The sequence below is a fragment of the Liolophura sinensis genome, chromosome 5 (assembly GCF_032854445.1).
Source record: "Liolophura sinensis isolate JHLJ2023 chromosome 5, CUHK_Ljap_v2, whole genome shotgun sequence".
Taxonomy (NCBI): Eukaryota; Metazoa; Mollusca; class Polyplacophora; order Chitonida; family Chitonidae; genus Liolophura; species Liolophura sinensis.
Window position 1 is genome coordinate 2,670,850 of NC_088299.1, and position 21,979 is coordinate 2,692,828.

The 21,979-nt window shown below is 38.1% G+C and overlaps 1 protein-coding gene across 4 annotated transcripts in view; it reads right to left on the reverse strand.

The window, feature by feature from the left end:
• Nucleotides 1–327: 327 nt before the first annotated feature.
• LOC135465405 (septin-7-like) overlaps nt 328–21,979 on the reverse strand; it is a 40,974-nt gene continuing 19,322 nt past the window's right edge. For 3 of the 4 annotated variants that reach the window (XM_064742641.1, XM_064742639.1, XM_064742642.1), the window contains exons 3-13: nt 16,326–16,432; nt 15,327–15,427; nt 14,748–14,882; nt 10,428–10,545; nt 9,601–9,693; nt 8,807–8,903; nt 8,307–8,358; nt 7,395–7,511; nt 6,710–6,845; nt 5,468–5,604; nt 328–2,462 (exon numbers count right to left, since the gene is read on the reverse strand). In XM_064742641.1, coding sequence (XP_064598711.1) covers nt 2,429–2,462; nt 5,468–5,604; nt 6,710–6,845; nt 7,395–7,511; nt 8,307–8,358; nt 8,807–8,903; nt 9,601–9,693; nt 10,428–10,545; nt 14,748–14,882; nt 15,327–15,427; nt 16,326–16,432 — 1,127 coding nt within the window. In that variant the 3' untranslated portion in view covers nt 328–2,428. The remainder of the gene's footprint in view (nt 2,463–5,467; nt 5,605–6,709; nt 6,846–7,394; nt 7,512–8,306; nt 8,359–8,806; nt 8,904–9,600; nt 9,694–10,427; nt 10,546–14,747; nt 14,883–15,326; nt 15,428–16,325; nt 16,433–21,979) is intronic. The other variant, XM_064742640.1, reaches the window with a different exon arrangement.

Genomic DNA, 21,979 nt, shown 5'->3' on the forward strand with positions numbered 1-21,979 from the left:
CACCAACAAACCCAAGAATAAAAATAATTCAAAATCCACCCTTTCATTTTATCTCATCTTAATGTTTTAGGTGATTTTCCTATTTTCAAGGCTTTCAATTGCACAAATATGTCTTTAATGGGAAAAATTGCTGGGACAGTCCACATTTCCCCTGAACAGTAGATGATTTTTCAGTTTTATTTTTCAACCCTCCTCTAATATTGAGAAAAACCTTCATTCTGCCAATAAAACAAAAATTAAAATGGGCGTCGCCTAAACTCTGTAAGGCCCTGGGAAATCGTGTCTGATTTTTCTAGGAAATTCATAAATTACCACTTTATGGTATTCATTATTTTCTACATGGGAACATCAGTGAGACTTTAAAGTATCAGTACTGCTATCTCATGACACTGCAGAGTATTTCAGCATACAACATATCAATAAAAAAATGTAATAACAAAGACACTAACAATGTAAAGGTAAAAATTACAAGTTGAAAAACAATAATAAAAGCATGAGGACAGAGATATAACTCATTAGTTGACAATTTTCTCACCTTTGTGATTTTAAGCGAGCATATCCCCTAGTTTCAGTTACCTGTATTTTCCTCACTGACGATAACTCAACATCCAATGCTGAGCGCTTATCACTATCTACGCAGACAAATGTACATCACAATTAGACAAAGGGCCATGAATAAATTAACGTTATCTATTAAACAGATCATCAGTGAAGATGATGACCTGGCTACACTACCACAACAGCTACAATATTACAATCAGCAGCCATCTGGGAAATGAGGGCTGAATGTGAGCGTAAATAGCACGGGTATAGGCCAGTACACATAGTACATATCTGGGCCTGTTTTCATTAAACTTCCAAACTTCTATTAACTGCTGATAAAAGCTGGTAGTTTTTTTGGCTCTCGACATCCAAGAATTCCTCGAAAATAAAACTTCGAACACTACATAGAACTCGAATAGCTTAGCTATTAAAGCAAAACACTTCTGCTTAAACTTTCTACACTAGAGATTCTTGGGAAAAAATCAATATTTGTTAATCAAATTAAATTTTCAGTATTTACTTACAATAGCCCGCAAATATCACATTCGTGTCTGTACTATTTATAGTGTTATAAAGTTTGAAAAACTTATGTGAGCCAGCTTTTAAAATTAAGGAACTTTATTTTTTTTAACAATAATACACTGTATGTGCACAGACGAGCTCATATTTGTGAAAGGTAGTTATTTGGGCTTTTCTAAAATAATGGCATTAACTGTAATGAATTTGTGCTGATTCATTTCTTTTGACAAAATTCTAGGGCATAGACTTTTTAAGCAAAAAAATTTACGAAGTTTCGAGAAACCAGGCCCAGCCGAGTGACGTATTCATCCACATAATTGAGTTCTGTAGAGTTGGTTAGAAATCAGGCGTGTCATCGGCGAGTCAACGCCTTTTCAAATACATTGTACAGGCAGCACCAGCTCAATCCGTGTCACAGCAGTTCATAGTTGCACAAAAAACAATCAATTAACAACAATCACTGAACAGCAATCATTTATGTTGTAGCTCAAAGTTCACAACAGTTGAAGACCTGAACAGCAAACAGTTCACAAACTGATATTTTCTCTAAGTCCTCTATAACATGCTGATTAGCTTGCCAGTTCTTTTAGGGATCATGAAGGCCATCTGTTAGAAGTGACAGGCAAACCATTAACATGAGAGTTGGCCCAACCTTTTTCACGACTTGATAGCAGTAATATTTAGAACGGACAGAAAAATATTGATTGTTTAGCTAAGTGTATTTACATGCATTAAAGTGATACATTCATGACATGACATGCTGTTTTCAAGCACAGAAGATAGCTAAGTAAGCTATGAGCAGCAAGCCACATAGAGAAGAACATCGGGTTCACCTCACTACATAATGTATGAAATAATGACAAAAAAGACGAGATTAGAAAACTTCTCAACGTAAATCAATGGAAGTCGAAATGAACCATTTTTAAGTGGTATAAAATGATACAATGACAATGTGAAACTCCTTTGTTTGTGATCTGATCAACAGCCTGTCTGAACACCGACTGATCAGAAATTGCACTTCTTTGTTCTTCTCATTCTCAAATATGATCTAGCGATTAGGAGTTCAAACCCAACATTTGGCAGTGATAGCCCCACCAGGACAAAACTGCGGGAGTCGGCCGTTGGTGGATCAGACAGACTGGAAGAGCCACAACCAAAAAATTGTAATGGAAATCCAGAAGTTATGGTGGGGGTCACAGAACTCTGCAGTAGCTTCCTCTCACTCAGCACCATGTCATTTAAAGTCACAAGTTACACATTGGTCCTTCAGTAGTAAAATTCTGACAATTATCTCCACTTTTGAATGGGAGCGCACTTTCTCCTTGCGTACTGTTGTCCTACGTCTTTGTTCTTCAGGGTGATGCAGTTAAAATATTGATTTCTTTTTGTTCTTCTTGTCACTGAAATGTAAGAAGTTTTTCATTAATATTTATCTGCAAGAAATTTATTCCCACTATGTATTTTGCTTGTATATCAAAACTTTTTGAATCCTCACGAGACATAAATGAGAAAAACAACACAGTACCTGTTCACTAAATTCGCACAATTACATAAAAACTCCAACAACATACAAAGCCCACAAAAGTTTTCACAGTTAAATGTAAATGAATTACAAAAATGTCACTAGCTATGGCGTTAACACCACTAATGGAGCACAGAGCCATAGGTGGGAAATGGTCTGTAAATGCTAGAGAGAAAACAGTTTTATTTCATAAACAGCTGATAGTCTTACTGTGTGTGAGCAGACAGCTCGATTATTTTTGCACTGAACAGTTTGTTTTACCTGGGTATATTTGTACTACATGAGTAGTGGATAGTTGTATTGTGTGAACAGCATTCATATGTATTGTGTGAGCAGTGGACAGCTGTATTGTGAACCGCAGATGGCTGTATTGTGTAAGCAGTGGAACAGCAGAGTTGTGCTGTGCGAGCAGCGGACAGCTGTATTGTGAACAGCAGAGTTGTGCTGTGCGAGCAGCAGATAGCTGTATTGTGTGAGCAGCAGATAGCTGTATTGTGTGAGCAGCAGACAGCTGTATTGTGAACAGCAGAGTTGTGCTCTGCGAGCATCAGATAGCTGTATTGTGTGAGCAGTGGACAGCTGTATTGCGAGCATCAGATAGTTGTATTGTGTGAGCAGCAGATAGCTATATTGTGTGAGCAGCAGACAGCTGTATTGTGAACAGCAGAGTTGTGCTCTGCGAGCAGCATACAGCTGTATTGCGTACAGCAAAGTTGTGCTGTGCAAGCAGCAGATAGCTGCTTTGTGAACAGTGAAGTTGTGCTGTGTGAGCAGTGGACAGTAGTATTGTGAACAGCAGATAGCTGTATTGTGTGAGCAGTGGACAGCTGTATTGTGAACCGCAGATAGTTGTATTGTGTGAGCAGCAGACAGCTGTATTGTGAACAGCAGAGTTGTGCTCTGCGAGCAGCAGATAGCTGTATTGTGTGAGCAGCAGACAGCTGTATTGTGAACAGCAGATAGTTGTATTGTGTGAGCAGCAGATAGCTGTATTGTGCAAGCAGCAGACAGCTGTATTGTGAACAGCAGAGTTGTGCTGTGCGAGCAGCAGATAGCTGTATTGTGCGAGCAGCAGACAGCTGTATTGTGAACAGCAGAGTTGTGCTCTGCGAGCAGCATACAGCTGTATTGTGTACAGCAAAGTTGTGCTGCGCAAGCAGCAGATAGCTGTTTCGTGAACAGTGAAGTTGTGCTGTGTGAGCAGTGGACAGTAGTATTGTGAACAGCAGACAGCTGTATTGCAAACACTCCAGCTGTATTGTATGAGCAGCAGATAGTTGTACTGAGTGAGTGAGTGAGCGAATGCCTGGGATTTAACATAGTATTTAACAATTTTTCAGTCATATGATGATGACGGAGTCCTTAGAGTACATGTATGTGTAATGTGCCTCTTTTTTTTCCACTGCTCTTTTATCTAGTGCTGCTTCGCTTAGACAACTTACCGAAGGCTAGTAAGCGGCCTTGCCCAAGCCATTATACTGTTATAGGTCAACCAATTGTTGCACCTTAATCTCCTTAATGGTAAATGCCAAGTGAGGAAGTCACAACTTCCTCTTTTTAAGTCTTAAGTGTGACCCGACCCAGGATTGACCCTGGATCTACTGCTCTTGAAGTGTGAGCAGCATACATCTGTGTTGTGTGAACAGCAGGTAGTTGTATTGTGTGAGCAGCATACATCTGTATTGTGTGAACAGCAAAGTTGTATTGTGCACACAGCTGACTTGTATTGTTTTATCACTGGAGAATTCCGCTGTATGGGCAGTTGACAGCTGTAATGTGTGGGCATAAATGTGTATTTTAATATCTGTTGCTTTTTCCCAATATTAATATACTAGCTTTCAAAATGTACAACGATCTTGATAAGGTTCCACAATCAACAAAAACAAAAACAGAAGACAGTGAGCAGCCAAAGCACATTCAACCATGCATTAAAAGTATGGTGGGGATAAGTGGGTTGGAAAGATGTGTGTCAAAAATATCAAATGACAAGACCACCGTTTACAGCCCCAAAATTTTGTCCATGACTAAATTTTGCCAGATTCCAAAACTTCAGTTCAGGTTAAGGAGCCGATAGTTCAAAAGTGTATTATAAGTTAAGCCAGGTTTAAACCTTAACTCCAGTTTTGTTCTAATGCAAAATGCATGACTATATAGTTTATACCGGGAGTTTTAGCGGTTAATGCACTTTTGAACAACTGCCCTCAGCTGAACACGTGTTAGGTTTGTTAAGAAGGTGGGTAATACACTCCTACCAGAACAGATTTGGTAGCGCGACCTCTACGAGACACATGAATGTAAACCTTCAGCTCAATATAAGAGGTATTTATTTATTTGACTGGTGTTTTACACCGTACTCAAGTATATTTGATTTATATGATAAGTACACAAAACTCATACACAAATAAGACTGTCTTGTTTTTTGGTGTTTTTGTGGTTTGAATCTATGATGGAATATTCCTCTTTTGTAACTGTCCTTCATATGTAATAAAACCTGAGCACCATGCACATGCAAGGGAGATAAGTGGCTAAGTGTTTTCATTCATGCATACATATAGCAAAGGATACATGTGAAATACTGTCCACTTGAATACTTGCTTTTTTTTTTCTCTCTAGTTTGTGTTACACCAAATTTGGCTAACAGTATATGTTTGGGTCAGCATTTGCTCTTGTTAGATTTCCAACAAAAACCTAACTATGGTCAAATAAATTCCTGAGTGTAGTATTAACCACAAAACATCATAAAAAAATTTATTTTGTGGCTGCTAGCAACCCTGCATGTACTTTGGAAAAATGCTAGTCTGATGAAAAAAACAGGTGATTGTTAGCTGTGTAAGGGGAGGTAAGTGATGCCAGACACAAAAGCCACACTGGGACAACACTGACTCTAAGGACCTCTGTTTCTCTGTCTCCTGTGTGTCCTCCCACGTATGTTTCTCCTTCTCGAATGCCTTCCACTTCTCGTCCAGCTCTTTCTTCTGCTGTTCAAGACTCTTCTTCATTTGCTCAGCTCGTCTCTGCAACTACAACAAGCAAGCGGAAGACTACTTTACCTCGTCTCCTATAACTGCTGGCACAGATTCATACTGAAATAAAACAGTTTGGGAAAAAGAACAGACACTGCCATGAGACACTGTTTAGCAGCCTCTAAAATGAAAAATATATGCAAATGCAGTGTGGGGTATTTTAAACCAAAGTTATTTATTCGATTCATGTTTTATGCCATGCTCGCTTACATTTCATTTATACTAGGGCGGCAAATATTCTGGTGGAAGAAAACCGGGCAGAGCCTGCAAGAAACCATGTGCAGGTTGTTGGCAAACCTTTCCATGTAGGACAAGAAGAAAAAATCCCATGTTTTACCAGCACAAAATTAAGTTAACGGGTTGGGACTCAGATCCTGACAAAATTACTAACAACATGAATGATATTCAGGTATCTCAGACAGAATCATCATTTAAATTAGATAATAATTAATTATTTACTTGAATGGTGTGTTACTTCACTTATACAACAGTGGCCAGCATGATGGTGGGAGAAAGGCAAAGCCCAGGGGATACCCACTTCTATTAGCAGACCTTCCCACATACGACTGGAATGGAAGCCAGCACGAGTGAACTTGAACTCACAGCGACCCCATTGGTGAGGGCCTTTAATTGTGCTTTGCTAAGGCGTTAATCACTTGGTCATGGAGTGAGTGAGTGAGTGCTTGGGGTTTAACGTCGTACTCAACAATTTTTCAGTCATATGACGACAAAGGAATCCTTAGGGTGCATGTACGCGTCATGTGCCTCCTTGTTGCAGGACGGATTTCCACCGCTCTCTTATTTAGTGCTGCTTCACTGAGACGACTTACCAAGTAAGCCGCCCCGCCCTAGCCATTACACTGATACGGGTCAACCAGTCTTTGCACTATCCCCTTCATGCTGAAGTTACAACTTCCTCTTTTAAAGTCTTAGGTGTGACTTGATCAAGGATTGATCCTGGATCTACCGGTCCCGAAGCCGACGCTCTACCAACTATGCTATCCGGGCCGGTCACTTGGTCATGGAGGCCCCTTGAATTATATAATGATCTCAAATGTATACATGAGACACATATGTTGTATTTTTTCACAGGAAATCTTACATCTATCTCGGAATCCTTCAGCTTCTGTTTCTTCTCTTTCACTTTCATTTCAAACACTTGTTCCATTTCAGCTTCCATCTTCTTCATTTTAGCCTCGTGTTCTTTCTTCTCTTCTTGCATCTGTGTTAGAGGATCTCTGCAGATTGTCAGAAAAATTGATCAGTAATTGACATTTCATTAATACCATTCCATTTTAAAGAAAGCTTTTATTTAAAAAAAAAAAAAAAAAAAAAAAAAAAATGGACACCGCTAGACCAAATGTATACATGCATCAATACAGTATGCAATGAAGTTAAAAAAGAGCATACCTTCTCATTTTTGTCACGTGGCATAACCAACATACCACAGTTTAAAGTAAGAATAAATTGAGAAAAATACAAAGCACTGTCATGTTATCAATTTTAACCAATCAGACATGAGTTATTTCTATGACCCAAGCAAGCAGCTGTTTTGGCTGAATAGTTCTGCCTTTAAGTGATGTGAAAGTGGGGCATGGGTGATGCTATATTGTGGGTTTGGCAAGGTCTATGGATACAGGCATTCGTCTGCTCTGCACGAAACAAAAGTTTTCTCGAACACCAGTTGTAATGTGTTAATGTAAACAACAGGTCGAATAAATCACAGCATGATCATGTGATCATTACAGATGTCACCTTTCTATTGTGTATTGTGATCGTGCACTTACTTGGAGAGGGAGCCAGCCTTGACTTTGCCTTCCACATTGACAGGTGCCAGTTTACTGTAGCGGTAATTCTCGTAATGAACATTGTTTGTCACATCTTTCAAATCCTGCATGTGGGTTCTGCCAACAAAAATATATTTATTTATTTTAATTGAACATGCTTTTCCAGGAGTATATCTTTCTATTTATTTATTTTTATTTGATTGGTATTTTACGCCGTACCCAAGAGTATTTCACTTATACGCCGGTGGCCAGCATTATGGTGGAAGGAAACCAGGCAGAGCCCGGGGGAAACCCACCACCATCCGCAGGTTGCTGGCAGACCTTCCCACGTACGGCCGGAGAGGAAGCCAGCATGAGCTAGGTTTGAACTCACAGCGACCGCATTGGTGAGAGACTCCTGGGTCATTACGCCGCGCTAGGGCGCTAACCAACTGAGAACAAAAATATAAACCGAGACCTCTTATTATCTGCATTAACACACCAGATGACCAAACATATAAAAGATATATTCAAAAGGTCCAAAAAGGCTTCCAAACTTTTGGGTGGACAATCTGATCAAGCTGTATTAAAACAATTAAACTTGTAGATAGATGGTTTACCAACAAAAAGTTTTTATAAAAATTTCTTTCATTAACAGGCTTGAAAGCTCTTAGACAGCTTCATTTTGATTTGCGTTTTATAAAATTTCTTTATGCATTATCAAAATGTCATCTATGTGGTTTGGGATCAGAGCCTTCCAATTTTCTCTCTACTCGTTGCCCCGCTTGTCGAGATTATCAGAAGAGGAAACGACATGTACATGTAATTAAAGCTTGGAAAAAGCCTTTTCAGTGTGAGGATCCCTTGTTACATGAAGGTTTTGTCAGCTATCTGACAAAGGTCATTCACCTGTGAGCAGGTCTCTTCACTCACCTTATTAACATGTTCCTCAAAGCTATGAAGTCATTATGTTCCAAATTTTCCACTGAAAGACAGATAGAGGGATGCGTAATTATATGATATCTCGTGTGACATAAGCAAAGGTAAATATAACTTATAAAGCACAGTTGCAAAGTGTACTAAATTTGAAACTTGTACTTTCAATAAATGTTTTCAAAAAGAAATTAATCCACGCAGAGGCTGAAAATCCAGCTCATCAACACTGATGTCACATATTCTTGCTTGCTTTAATGTCCAAGGTTGTTAATTTACTTGTAAACTAAAGAAAAAAAAAATCTTAGCTGTCATTGTTTAGAACCAGTTGTTTCCAGTGTGGACCATGGAGAAAAGTAAAACTTTCTGATCACTGACAAAATAAAATGAAAAACAATGATCTTTTATGTAAAGGCACTTTGGGGAAAAGGGTGATGATATACTGATTTAACACAATATTGCAGAATTGTGCTTCAGCTGTCAATCTGATTGCAGCTCACCTTCCACTACCCCCCAGGGGTATTGTCTACCTCGCACCCGCTTGCCACCACTGTCTACAATTGTATTGCTGCCCACCACTGCAAATGGTACTCTATCCTGTAACATAGAAATAATGTCAAATAAACTTATCATGCACTTGGTTTCATACTTGTATGTTTGACTCAGTTACTCACTTTCATGTTCACAAAATACGCCAATTTTAAAATGTCAACTGTCTGTGAATTGAAGTACGAATCCCCAGCACATAAACATGGAAAGCAACTGAATGTTGTATGATATATCATGTTAGGCTTACTGCAGTCTATATCAGCCAATATGTAACCAAAAAGTCTTGTCATGTTGTTGAAAATCATAGCTCGCAGGATTTCAAAATTTTGACTTAAGTCTCCAAATTGCGTTTTGAATCACCTCAAGAACCAAGCCAGGGTGATTTCTAACTCCTAGTTTTGAAGATCCTTAGGCATGTAACACATCATTATGTTGATAACAGAAGTCAGCTGATGATGACAGAAGAAATGTTCACAACCAGATATAAACTTTGTACCACTGAATTAGAATCTTCAACAATAAATCAATACTTAAAGGATTCATTTATTCTATTGGATTGGTGTTTTATGATGTACTCAAGAATACTTCACTTATACGACGGTGGTCAGCATTATGGTGGGAGGAAAATGAGCAGAGTCCAGGGGAAACCCACAAGAGATGACCCAATACTGCGCAATGCAGTGAAGTAACAACAGATCCAGGAATGTCAAAAAAAAAAAAAACCCAAAACATGCATGTCACAAACCTTAAGTTTCTTCTGATGTTTGTTTTCATCTTCATCATCACAATCTGGGAATTCATAAATTTTAATTTTGTGCTGCGCAATCTCATTTAATATCTGGGGAAAAAAAAAAGAAGAAAAAAAAAAATTCACATCAATAGATAGATTAAGGCCAGGACTGTGCGTTTGTTTCAGATAATGAACTAATGGGTTCTATTCTACTTTCGCACTGTTTAAATAAAATCGTCTTACTGAAAAGCACAGGTGGATGACACACTCTACCACTCCCCAACCCCAATAAGATTTCACCCTTTAAGAAGAGGTTGGCTTATACTCAGTAACAGAATGGTGGGGGATAGAACTAAAGATAATCTGTCAATGGATAGTTCTGATTTTACCCACACACCAGATAAACAAGCACACGGTGAGAGGATCAAGTAAAAACAAAGAAAGCTCTCACTGATGAATAAAAAGTCTTTGTTTCGTTGCTGTTTAACATCTTAATAATAAATAAATAAGCAAATATGACAAATGACCTGAAATTTTTTTTCGAGGCAAATAATACCAGAAAATAATACTTTTGGTGCTGAAACTTTAGATTTTTCCAGCTGGATATCACCCTACTTTCCAAACAAAACTTGAACGACCTTTCTATGATCAACAGAACTCCCAGAATCAGGCAAAATGGGCTTAGTCAAGGTCACCGTAGTCAAGGTGAAAGTTCAGGTCATTTACCACAGGTCAAGGACGCATGATCTTATCAGTGAGATGCTGGGTCAGCCAGTAAAGAGAGAACTTTCTTTCCTGATAGCAGGTATGAATAAATAATGGGCTGGAAGAAGGAAGCTTACAGTTTTCTTGAATTCTCTACATTCGTCTGGTGTCATGGTGTCGGATTTAGCGATGAGCGGGATAATGTTGACCTTGTCATGTAAGCGCTTCATGAACTCCACGTCCAGGGGTTTTAACCTGAAGCAACACACAGCATACACAATTATCATATGGAATACAGATTTATCATGTAGAATATACAATTATCATGTCAAATATACCATAATTATGTGGGATATACTATTACCATGTGAAAACCAGAATTACCATGTGAAAGACAGAATTACCATGTGAAATATACAATTGTCATGACAAATTTACCATTAATATGTGGGATATACTATTATCACATGGCATATAGTATTATCATGTGGCCTATAGAAAGTCAATTTTTCGTGGCAATGTACATTCAGGGGGCATAACTATGCATTACATGTAGAAGCTTAGGCACCATCAGGGTAATTCCCCTTGCATAAGGATAACCTATCTGTGTGACCCAGAACAGTGCTTCTTTGTGTATGAAGTGAGCTGTTGACAGATAGGATCAGAATGTGAGCATCAGCTTACAGCTGTTCAGATTAGCCTCTCCACAAACAGCTGATTGTCTGACTGGTCATAGACGAGTCTCCCACAGCTAGATAGGTTGTTTGATGGGACAGCCTGGAATGTTTCTCAGGCAAATAAACAGTCACATTTTGCATGGCTAGAGCAGAATATAGTATATCCTCAAATATGCAATGAAACACACCACATTGGGTCTCTGTGTTAACGTGTATAAACCAAGACAGTACAGCCATTTAAAATGCCTCTGTGCTGTGTATCTCAGATCACTAATAACATAACAATGACATGATGTGTTTCTTTAGGACGTCACTAATGTTTAAATCATGATGGAATGTAACACAAGGCCTAAAGGCCGCTGTAACATAAACAGGCTGTCCTACAGATAGCACGCAACCCAACAACTTTCAACAAAAATTACTATAGGTGCAACTTACTGAGTCAAAGGTTATCAAGTATCAACATGAATGACCCCTTGATATCATTTCGACCTTCATATAAACAAAAATAATTAAAAAATAGAAAACTGAAAAATTCTGAAGAGATTATTTTTATATTTAAAGTGATATAGCTTCTTTAACCAGTTCATTCCTCAGCATTACCATAAGAATAAAATTTCAAATGTATTAGTAACTTGGAAAAAATTCTTAATCCTTTATTTTCCTCTCCCATAAATGAAACAGTTACAACTTTGCTTGTTTTCCATAAGCTACAAGCAAATGCTATATCTGAATTTGTACATGCATAGCTGTTAATTCATCATTTCAATCTTTTAATTTAAGGTACAAACATAAAGTGAATGTCAGATGACCATCAAACACTGTATAAAAAAAAAACAAAAAAAAAACAACAATCTGATTTGTGTTTTTTAAAAACTTTTTGGGTGATGTCAAATGCATTTTGAGCCCTGGAATCTAGAATGGCCTATTCTGATGATACTGTGCCAAACATAGTTTATCTACTGAATACACATAACCTGCGGGAGGTCTGCATTCTACACTCTCCAAATTGATCCTGAAACAAACTAATCCACGCAAAAAGTATGGAAGTGACATTCCTGATACCCACAGAGTAGACCACTGCTGTATCATTAATTTTAGCATCATTTTACTCGGTTGGAAAAATTAAAAAAAAAATATTATCATGGGGTTCAAAAAGATCATTCATAAATCATTAATATTAAAGCATTTTAATCGCCTTGAAAAATCCCCCCCCCAAAAAAAAAGAGCATTAACATGGTGTTTTACATTAGAGTGCAATTCTCGCCATACTGAGGTCAGGTCTAACCGATACTCATGTAACAGGAAGAAACTAGGTCTTTGTTGACAAATAATTAACTAACTGCACTTCCCAGTATAAAATAACTGTTTTCTATCAGGATTGTCTGAACTCCTGTCAGACAACGTCAGCATTACAAGCTCTGATCAGTTAACTGCCCGGGAGAGTTCAGCTCATTTGTATATTAGTCACCAAATCTTATCACCAATCAGTAATTGTCAATATAAATGTACAATGCGTGAGTAAGGCATACAGGGAGACGGCAGTTTGACACATGTACATCAGATGTTCCTTCTAGTGTAAGCTTAATATCAGGTGCCAGGATCATCAAAGCGATCTTAGATGCAAGACAAAACTTTAATCATTAAACCTTTCCATTATTTTAGTTGAAATTTGTTTTACAACTTACCTAGAAACAACAATTTTAAAGTGATTTCAAATTTTGACTTAGGTCTAAGATTGCTTTGAGATCCCGAGCCTTAGGTCACCTAGGGAAATGTGGGGCAAAATTTCGTTGAAGCGACAATGGTTAAAATGAAGTGACCGAGTCATTTTTAGCTTCCACAGCAGTTCTGTACATTAATTTGCATATGTCAGTCAAATTGTTGACACCCTATCTTTTAACATGGGTCGGTTAATCAAATTGTTTACACCTTACACTATCTTTTAACATGGGTCTCTTAGTCAAATTGTTGATATCCTATCTCTTAAAATGGATTGTTCTTTCAAACTGTTGACATCCCATCTTTTAACATGGATTGGTCTGTCAAATGGTTGAATCCAATTTATTTACTGTCCATGGGTCATTCTCTCAGCAAAGGGACCAGATTGCAAGATCACACCGACTTTTAGCAGTATGTCCCTCTTATCGCAAAATGTATGTTATATTTGTACACTAAAAACAACCTCAAAAAAACAGATTTTTCATGACCATGTGTGAAGGGTTAATCACCAGAAACCTGTCCGCCAACCAATTACTGAAAGCACACTACATTAAATGACAGTATCCTAAACGATGCTGTTGGATTCGTTATGATATGAAGCCCGGGAGCAGACCTGTGTTGTATGTTATCAATCTTCAGATTACATGTATAGTACACAATACAAACAAATATAGGAAGAAACAAATAGAGGACAGGCCACCGCTGAAGTCTGACTTACTTAAAGTAAATAGCTTCACTGACTATGCTGGAGAAAAATACCAGCAAAGTGATTAACAGTAAATCTCCTACAACTTCACAAGTTTATTCACCAACTAATCAACCTTCTGGCCTACAGTTCACATAGCAGGGTGATAAGTTCACGAAAAATTCCATTAAGTCATAGGTGATTTACTGTAGACTTCATATCGCTAGGTGATTTACTGTAGACTTCATATTGCTAGGTGATCTACTGTAGACTTCGTATCGCTAGATGATTTACTGTAGACTTCGTATCGCTAGGTAATTTACTGTAGACTTCATATCGCTAGAGGATTTACTGCAGGCTGCATATTTCTAGGTGGTTTACTGTAGACTTCATATCGCTAGGTGATTTACTGTAGACTTCATATCGGCAGATACTTTACTGTAGACTTTGTATCGCTAAATGATTTACCGTAGACTTCATATCGCTTGATGATTTACTGTAGACTTTGTATTGCCGGATGATTTACTTCAGACTTCATATCGCTAGGTGATTTACTGTAGACTTTGTATTGCCGGATGATTTACTTCAGACTTCATATCGCTAGGTGATTTACTGTAGACTTCATATCGCTAAATGATTTACTGTAGACTTCATATCGCTTGATGATTCACTGTAGACTTCATATCGCCAGATGATTTACTGTAGACTTCATATCACTAGATTATTTACTGTAGACTTCATATTGCTAGATGATTCACTGTAGACTTCGTATCGCCAGATGATTCACTGTAGACTTCGTATCGCCAGATGATTTACTGTAGACTTCATATCGCTAGATTATTTACTGTAGACTTCATACTGCTAGATGATTCACTGTAGACTTCGTATCGCCAGATGATTTACTGTAGACTTCATATCGCTAGATTATTTACTGTAGACTTCGTATAGCCAGATGATTTACTGTAGATTTCATATGGCTAGGTGATTTACTGTAAACTTCATATTGCTAGGTGATTTACTGTAGACTTCATATTGCTAGATGATTTACTGTAGACTTCATATCGCTAGATTATTTACTGTAGACTTCATACTGCTAGATGATTCACTGTAGTCTTCGTATAGCCAGATGATTTACTGTAGATTTCATATGGCTAGGTGATTTACTGTAAACTTCATATTGCTAGGTGATTTACTGTAGACTTCATATTGCTAGATGATTTACTGTAGACTTCATATCGCTAGATTATTTACTGTAGACTTCATACTGCTAGATGATTCACTGTAGTCTTTGTATCGCCAGATGATTTACTGTAGACTTCATATGGCTAGATGCATGGATATCATCAGTACAACGCAGAAGATTTGTTACTTACCCATGGCCTGTGGGGGCAATAAAATACAGACAGGTGTGAACTCGGCTATCCACGATTGTAACACGATTCACACGAGATTCAGCTGTCAAATACTCTTCATATTTGCTGTCAATAAAGTCTGTAATAGGCTGCCAGCTGAAAAATGTAATATTTACCTCATGAAAATTTCAAACCAACATGTATTACAAAAATTTTGTCATTCAAGAAAAAAATTTATTGTCACTCTCCAAATGACAACTTGTATGCTTGTCAAATCAAGAGAGACGGTCTTTATAGCATCCAAACACAGACAAATGCAGTGGTGCCTCAATGTAATACCACATCAAAGACACAAAGCATGGTACTCTTAGTCACATTAAACATCAATGAACATTGTCCAATTAGTTCAAGGCCCATACCTTTATTCTGAGCCAAGTTAAACAGTACTGTACCAAGATTTTCGTATTTCACGCCTTATGCCTGATTTAATTGGGATTAAGCCCCTTTTACCTGTGAGCTCCATTCATACCAACTTAACCACCATATTCAACTTATTTCTCACTGAATGAATTCCTTAGGGTAACAAGAAAGAGCACCCACCAATTACTGTTGTCCACAGCGTCCCCAAAACCAGGCGTGTCCACTATAGTCAGCTTCAGATGTACACCATTCTCCTTCAACGAAACTTGTGTTGTGTCCACCTGTCACAAACACAACATTACATACGTGTATACCATCATACATCATCATTCCGGCTCTCAGTTCTTAGCCTTCACTTAATGTACTTCAGAATAGAATTAGAAAGTGTGGGTGGGTCAGATTTTTCCCCTCAATCTGATTAAAAATTGCACCACATTTACCATCATTATCTGAAGATCATATTGTCAAAGGGAGCCAAATGTTAAAGAAGCAGCAAAGTTTGTCATCCATTCATTAAAATTCTCTGTGTTCCAATGCTTGAAGCCAAGAAGAACATACAACTGTTAAATGTTACATCCTTCTTCAAATCCTTAACATCTGAATTTTCAAAAAATTCAAATTCAAAAAATTAACGACAATCTGAAATTCCTGATTTATTCGTATGACTTGAGCTTTACTATATTTGCTGATTATCTCAAAGCGAGAAGAATGTGTACTTTGAGTCAATACTAATTGTCAATTTTGCAAACTTTCCACAAAGTCATAGGTGATGAATCCAGCAGCCATGTGTTAACATAGAGGTTTTGATTTATTTATTTATTTCATTGGTGTTTTACGACGTACTCAAGAACATTTCACTTATACGATGGCGGCCAGCATTATGGTGGGTGGAAACCGGGCAGAGCCCAGGGGAAACCCACGACTATCCGCAGGTTGCTGGCAGACCATAGAGGTTTTGAACTATCAACCTAAGAAAGCTAAAGTGCAATGAATACTGAGAGAGAAGAGAGACTTTTTCTATGAAAATAAGCTTAAATTTCTTCTACTAGTTGACTCCTATTAGAAAAAGTTTTAGTTTCAGCGATTCTGGCCAAATAGTATATTCTATGAAACTCCAGAATTCCCTTAAAATCAGCTAATCAGTTGAAAATTCTCATCCGTGTGTATTGGTGATGATACCTTGACAGTTTTCTGTATCCTATGTGAAGGGCCGGGATATTCAGCACTGTACAGATCTGTGAGGAACAAAGAGTTGATCAGCGTAGATTTCCCTAAACCAGATTCACCTGAAACACAGAAAGATGAAGACCATTATTTATTTATTTGATTGTTGTTTTACGTCGTATATGGCCAGAATCAAACCCACAACCGTCCGCAGGTTGCTGACAGATCTTCCCATGTCAGCGGGTAAGGTGCTTTCAGTGAGTTAGTGGTAAGTGGAGAAACATGACATATTAATTTGAACAGAATTTAAACTTTCACTAGTCAACAACTTCCCATGAACTGGTCATCACTGACATTCACTCGTGTCAGTGGTTATATTATTTCACCCTGTGGACAAAACCATTTTATCAGACGGGAATGGTGAGGGCACCACAAGCCAGTCGGATTTTACACGTACTACAAGCAGCTACTTATAAAAGTAAACACTGTAAACATTAATCATCAAAAGAGAAAAAAGGTCTGGCCTTGAAAGCCATGTGATGCTCAGTGTGTATGACATATATGTTTTATTGTAGCTTTCTGATCCACCCCGATCTATTTTCATCACCGTTCATGCTGTGGGCCGCCATGTACATGTAGCCTTTGTGCGATGCGAGGATTCTGCTGGACATGTATGATGGTGGACTATACTGCAATACAACCAACTTCATGTGTAAATTAATAAGCTTTGCCAAAGTTACAGCAAATAAAAAATCTGCTGTAGATGGCGTTACCAGCCACATGTTCACATAACCAAATTGCTAGAGCGCTTGTGTCTCTTTTCGCATTGTAGCGAAACCGAACAATTGGTTATTCAAGGCTTAAAACCTGTAACCGATTTTTTAGTTATGTCAACTACCCAAATCTCATGGCCTGGTGCCCTTATATAAAACACAGTGATGCCCTCAAACCAGACAGCGGTGCCCTCAATTGGGACAGAAATGCCCTCAACCAAGGAAGAACAGGTTCCTTTCAATGAGCTTACAGTACCAATATGTAGGCACACTAAAACATAAAAGATAATACATGTGACGAACACTGTCAAGTCTACAGAAAAACTAGGCGAGATGAAGGTTTCAATACAGACTGAAACACTAGAGAAAATTAGAGTATCAATGAAGCTGTATACTGTAAAGCATATGGGCGGATTATTTAGTGTGTTTATCAAGTCTTGCCAGCTTCTCCCCCAGGTGGAAACTCTGGCTTGTCTCTACACATTAATACTGGCCTAGTCCTGTTAACTCTGACCTCACTCACTATACTACACTACTCACAGTTGGCTTTAATCAAAAAAACGCGATAATTTATCCGCCTGTAATTCTATAAACAGTCTCTCTGGCTGTGGCAGCTGGGACAGGAATTCTCCCATGTATACAGCTCTGACAGATATTGATATAAACTTAGTTCCCACTATCAAAGAATGTACATGTACGCCCCTCAAAGCATGCCTGAACAGTGGCGGACAAAACTTGCACTGTTAAACAGCCAGCCAGTGCATAGTAAAATACATGCATTCCAGACACATTCTTCCAAGGAATAGAAATTATCCGATACTGTGTAATTTTAAACCCCATCAAATCAAAAGTCTAATGGATCTATGACTTATGTTCTTAAAATAAAAACCCAACTTACAAGCACTGAATTTCAAACCAGACAAAAAATATTTCTTTTGGAAGAAGAACTCATAGATGTACATGTATACATGTACATAGATATTATACAAATGCTTGCCTGGCATCCAAATGCTTGCCTGGCATCCAAATGCCTACCTAACATCCAAATGCCTGCCTGGCATAAAAATGCCTGCCTAACATCCTAATGCTTGCCTGGCATCTAAATGTCTAACTAACGCATAAAAATGCCTGTCTCACATCCAAATGCCTGCCTGGCATCCAAATGCCTGCCTAACATCCTAATGCTTGCCTGGCATGCAAATGCTTGCCTGGCATCCAAATGCTTGCCTGGCATCCAAATGCTTGCCCGGCATACAAATGCTTGCCCGGCATACAAATACCTGCCCGGCATACAAATGCTTCCTAGCATACAAATGCCTGCCCGGCATACAAATGCTTCCTAGCATACAAATGCCTGCCTGGCATACAAATGCTTCCTAGCATACAAATACTTGCCTGGCAAACAAATGCTTGCCTGGCATCCAAATGCTTGCCCGGCATCCAAATGCTTCCTAGCATACAAATACCTGCCCGGCATACAAATACTTGCCTGGCAAACAAATGCCTGCCCGGCATACAAATGCTTCCTAGCATACAAATGCTTCCTAGCATACAAATACCTGATCATAATAGATCATAATTTTCTTAGCATCAATACATGCTGTGGGAAATACTCATATACAAGTAAATCATTACTTAGCTCTGGGTTATAATATGAACATTTCTCAACATGAACGAAATAAATACAGGTGTCTAATTTTTATTGCCACAGGGTGCCACTATATCTCCCATTTTGTTTGTTTGGTCTAGCTCTGTACACTTTTAGGTCCCTCATTTCCTGTTATCAGAATGAGTTTGATATTTTTATAGCATGTGAAAAGCTGGTCCTGTGGATGGTACCACACAGCTCATTTCAGCTGTCCATTTGGCCCAGGATGCCCTTCACACAAACTGTTACTGACAGAATAGATTTTGCCTGCTTTCCCATTAATTTAGGCAGGATGGGGAACTCATTAGGCCACAGGCATGAGTGAGGAGAGCCCCCTGGACTAGTGGACATCTTATCTTGGTGGACATGTATACCATAACAGAATTTATACACAGCAGAATCCAGGAACTAACTTCCCAGACCTCTGCCACAGATTACAGTAAATAACTGTATATTCACATAGTCCAGAGCACATAATCCTTGAGCTTGTACAGTGTATTTATCTCCCCTAATGTTGAGTAATGCCCAGTCATAAAACTTAAACACACAGAGGTAGAGTCTGCAATACATGTACATCAAGTCTGCAGCATATTCCTAGCCCTGCACCCCGCCTGACTAATGTTTAGGCCAACATTAGAAAAACTTTTGTTGGGGGGTAGCCTGACCAACCCACTTAAAAAGGGCCGCACTTTTTAATTTTAGTTTTTATTGGGCTTTGATAATTTTTTTTTTTTTTTTTAGAAATGCCTATCCCTATTTTGCCTACTGACAGACCCTAATATTTCTGATAAGCCAGTGCTATCCAGGATAAAGAATTATTTAACAATGCCCTTATCTACTTCCCCCATCCTCCAGATGTTCTGGCTGTAGCCAGTCTAATTCTGCTCACACACACACAACATCGTTATCTGCTAAACTGATGTACATGCCCAAAATGATCTAAAATTTCAACCCAAAACGTGTATTTTTGGAGACATACAAATGTCATAAAACACTATTCTTGGTGCTGAAAATTACATTTTCCCAGTCTGGCACTTTTCTAACATCAACAGAACTCTCACTTGCTTGGATTAAATTTGAGGTTATTTACAGTATATATGACTAAGCTAAAAATAAACTTTGGCCCAAATGTCACTATATACATTGCATTTATTTGTGTATTTTAGTTTTAAAACATGCATGTAAAACAGTCATTTGTCACACACCTTTCCTAAAAATACATAGATTATGAATGTGGTTAATATGGTTGTGTTTTAATCGAACAAGGCATTAAATCTTCGCACCATGATTACTGTGCCTAGAGATATTTATTTATTACATTTAAAACGTTCCTAAAAGATAGAACCAATTTTGACTAAAACACACAAAGAGCATAGACTACTTTTTATAAATAAATATGTACAATAAACTATTTATTTGATTGTTGTTTAACGCCATATTTAAGTATATTTTTCACTTTCATGTATACATGAGCTGGTGGTCAGTTTAAACTAGGAAATTTGCTCTACATTTATCCATGATATAAAGATGAAAAATCTGGACTCTAGGAAACCATCAAGCTCAACACTTATCTAAGATATAAGGATGAGAGTACAGCGTAAAACACCAATCAAATAAATATAAGGATGAAAAATCTAGACTGCAGGAAACCAGCAAACTCTACAGTCACTGTATGTAGATAAGATGCAGATGACTGAATCTAACCATACAAATGTAGCATAGGCAAAAATATTTAAGAATACAAGGTGTGGAATAGAACAGTCAAGTTTTTTACTTCGAGAATTAAAAACAGAACAAAAAAAAAGGTGGCATTAGATGTAATTACAGACACAAAGGCTGGATCTTCAGGTTTTTGGGGACAGGTGATGAACTGACAAAAGTTACAAATTAGAGGGTAGCTCTGTGTGAGGCCTCTACACTGTATATCATGTAAATCTACACATTTATGTACATGTAGGTAACATCTGCACCCTGAGTATTAACCTTAAAACATACATGTATCTTCAAAAATGACATGCTTGTTTGACGTTGAGGAACATAACATGGGAGATAATCAATAACATTTTCGCAGCAGCATCTGATCCAAATGAAAAACTCCATGTGTGTGTGTGTGTGTGTGTGTGTGTGTGTGTGTGTGAGTTGAATTACGGTAAATAACCTAAAAATTTGGTTCATAAAAGTACATTTTAGAGACAAATAAATGTCATAAAATACTACTTTTCCTGCTAAAGTTTATATTTTTTCCTAAGGTATCACCTTACCTTTGAAACAAACAAACCTGTACTAAGATCAACAGACATCTCAGAATTAACCGAAGTTTGCAACTTTGTCGTGGCTACCACTTTGTCATTTACAACATAAATATGATTTATCAATGGGGTAGAAGTAATCTGAAATCTAGATATTATTTTTTAACATTATGTAATATACCCTGTACCTGTGAAGATTTTTTTTTTTTTTTTTTTTTTTTGATTGGTGTTTTACGCCGTACTCAAGAATATTTCACTTATACGACGGCGGCCAGCATTATGGTGGGTGGAAACCGGGCAGAGCCCGGAGGAAACCCACGACCATCCGCAGGTTGCTGGCAGACCTTCTCACGTACGGCCGGAGAGGAAGCCAGCATGAGCTGGACTTGAACTCACAGCGACCGCATTGGTGAGAGACTCCTGGGTCATTACGCTGCGCTAGTGCTTTAACCGACTGAGCCACGGAGGCCCCTACCTGTGAAGAAAAACATAAACTGTGAATGTGTAGCCTGATGAAAGGGCTAGTGTACTTTATCTTCCTTGCATACAGTTTGCATTACCCGATTAATTTTCATTGGATGTGGAGATAAAATCATAAATCTTTAAATGATGTTATCTTTGAAATAGATATACACATAAAATATAGTGTCTGGATTGCCTTGTCCCTGACAATCTTGTTTTCTTCTTTCCCTCTTTCTTCCTTTCAGCGCTTTTATTTATTGTTCATCATACATGTACATGCAAAGTAACACAAGCCAGATACTTGTAGAATCTACACTGTATACTACACACTGTTGTGACAATGCCAGCATACTGCTTCCTGGGTTCAATAGTATGCTTTAAACCCACCAGACTCTCGTTATGCACTCCCATTGTGGGATGTGACCAGGTGAAAAGAGGTCGACACTTGTCAGGTGTGGCCAGGTACTCAAAGCTTACCTGTCCTTAATCCACAGAGTTAGGATCACAGCAGCTACCTGGAGAGGAATGCCCTGAGTA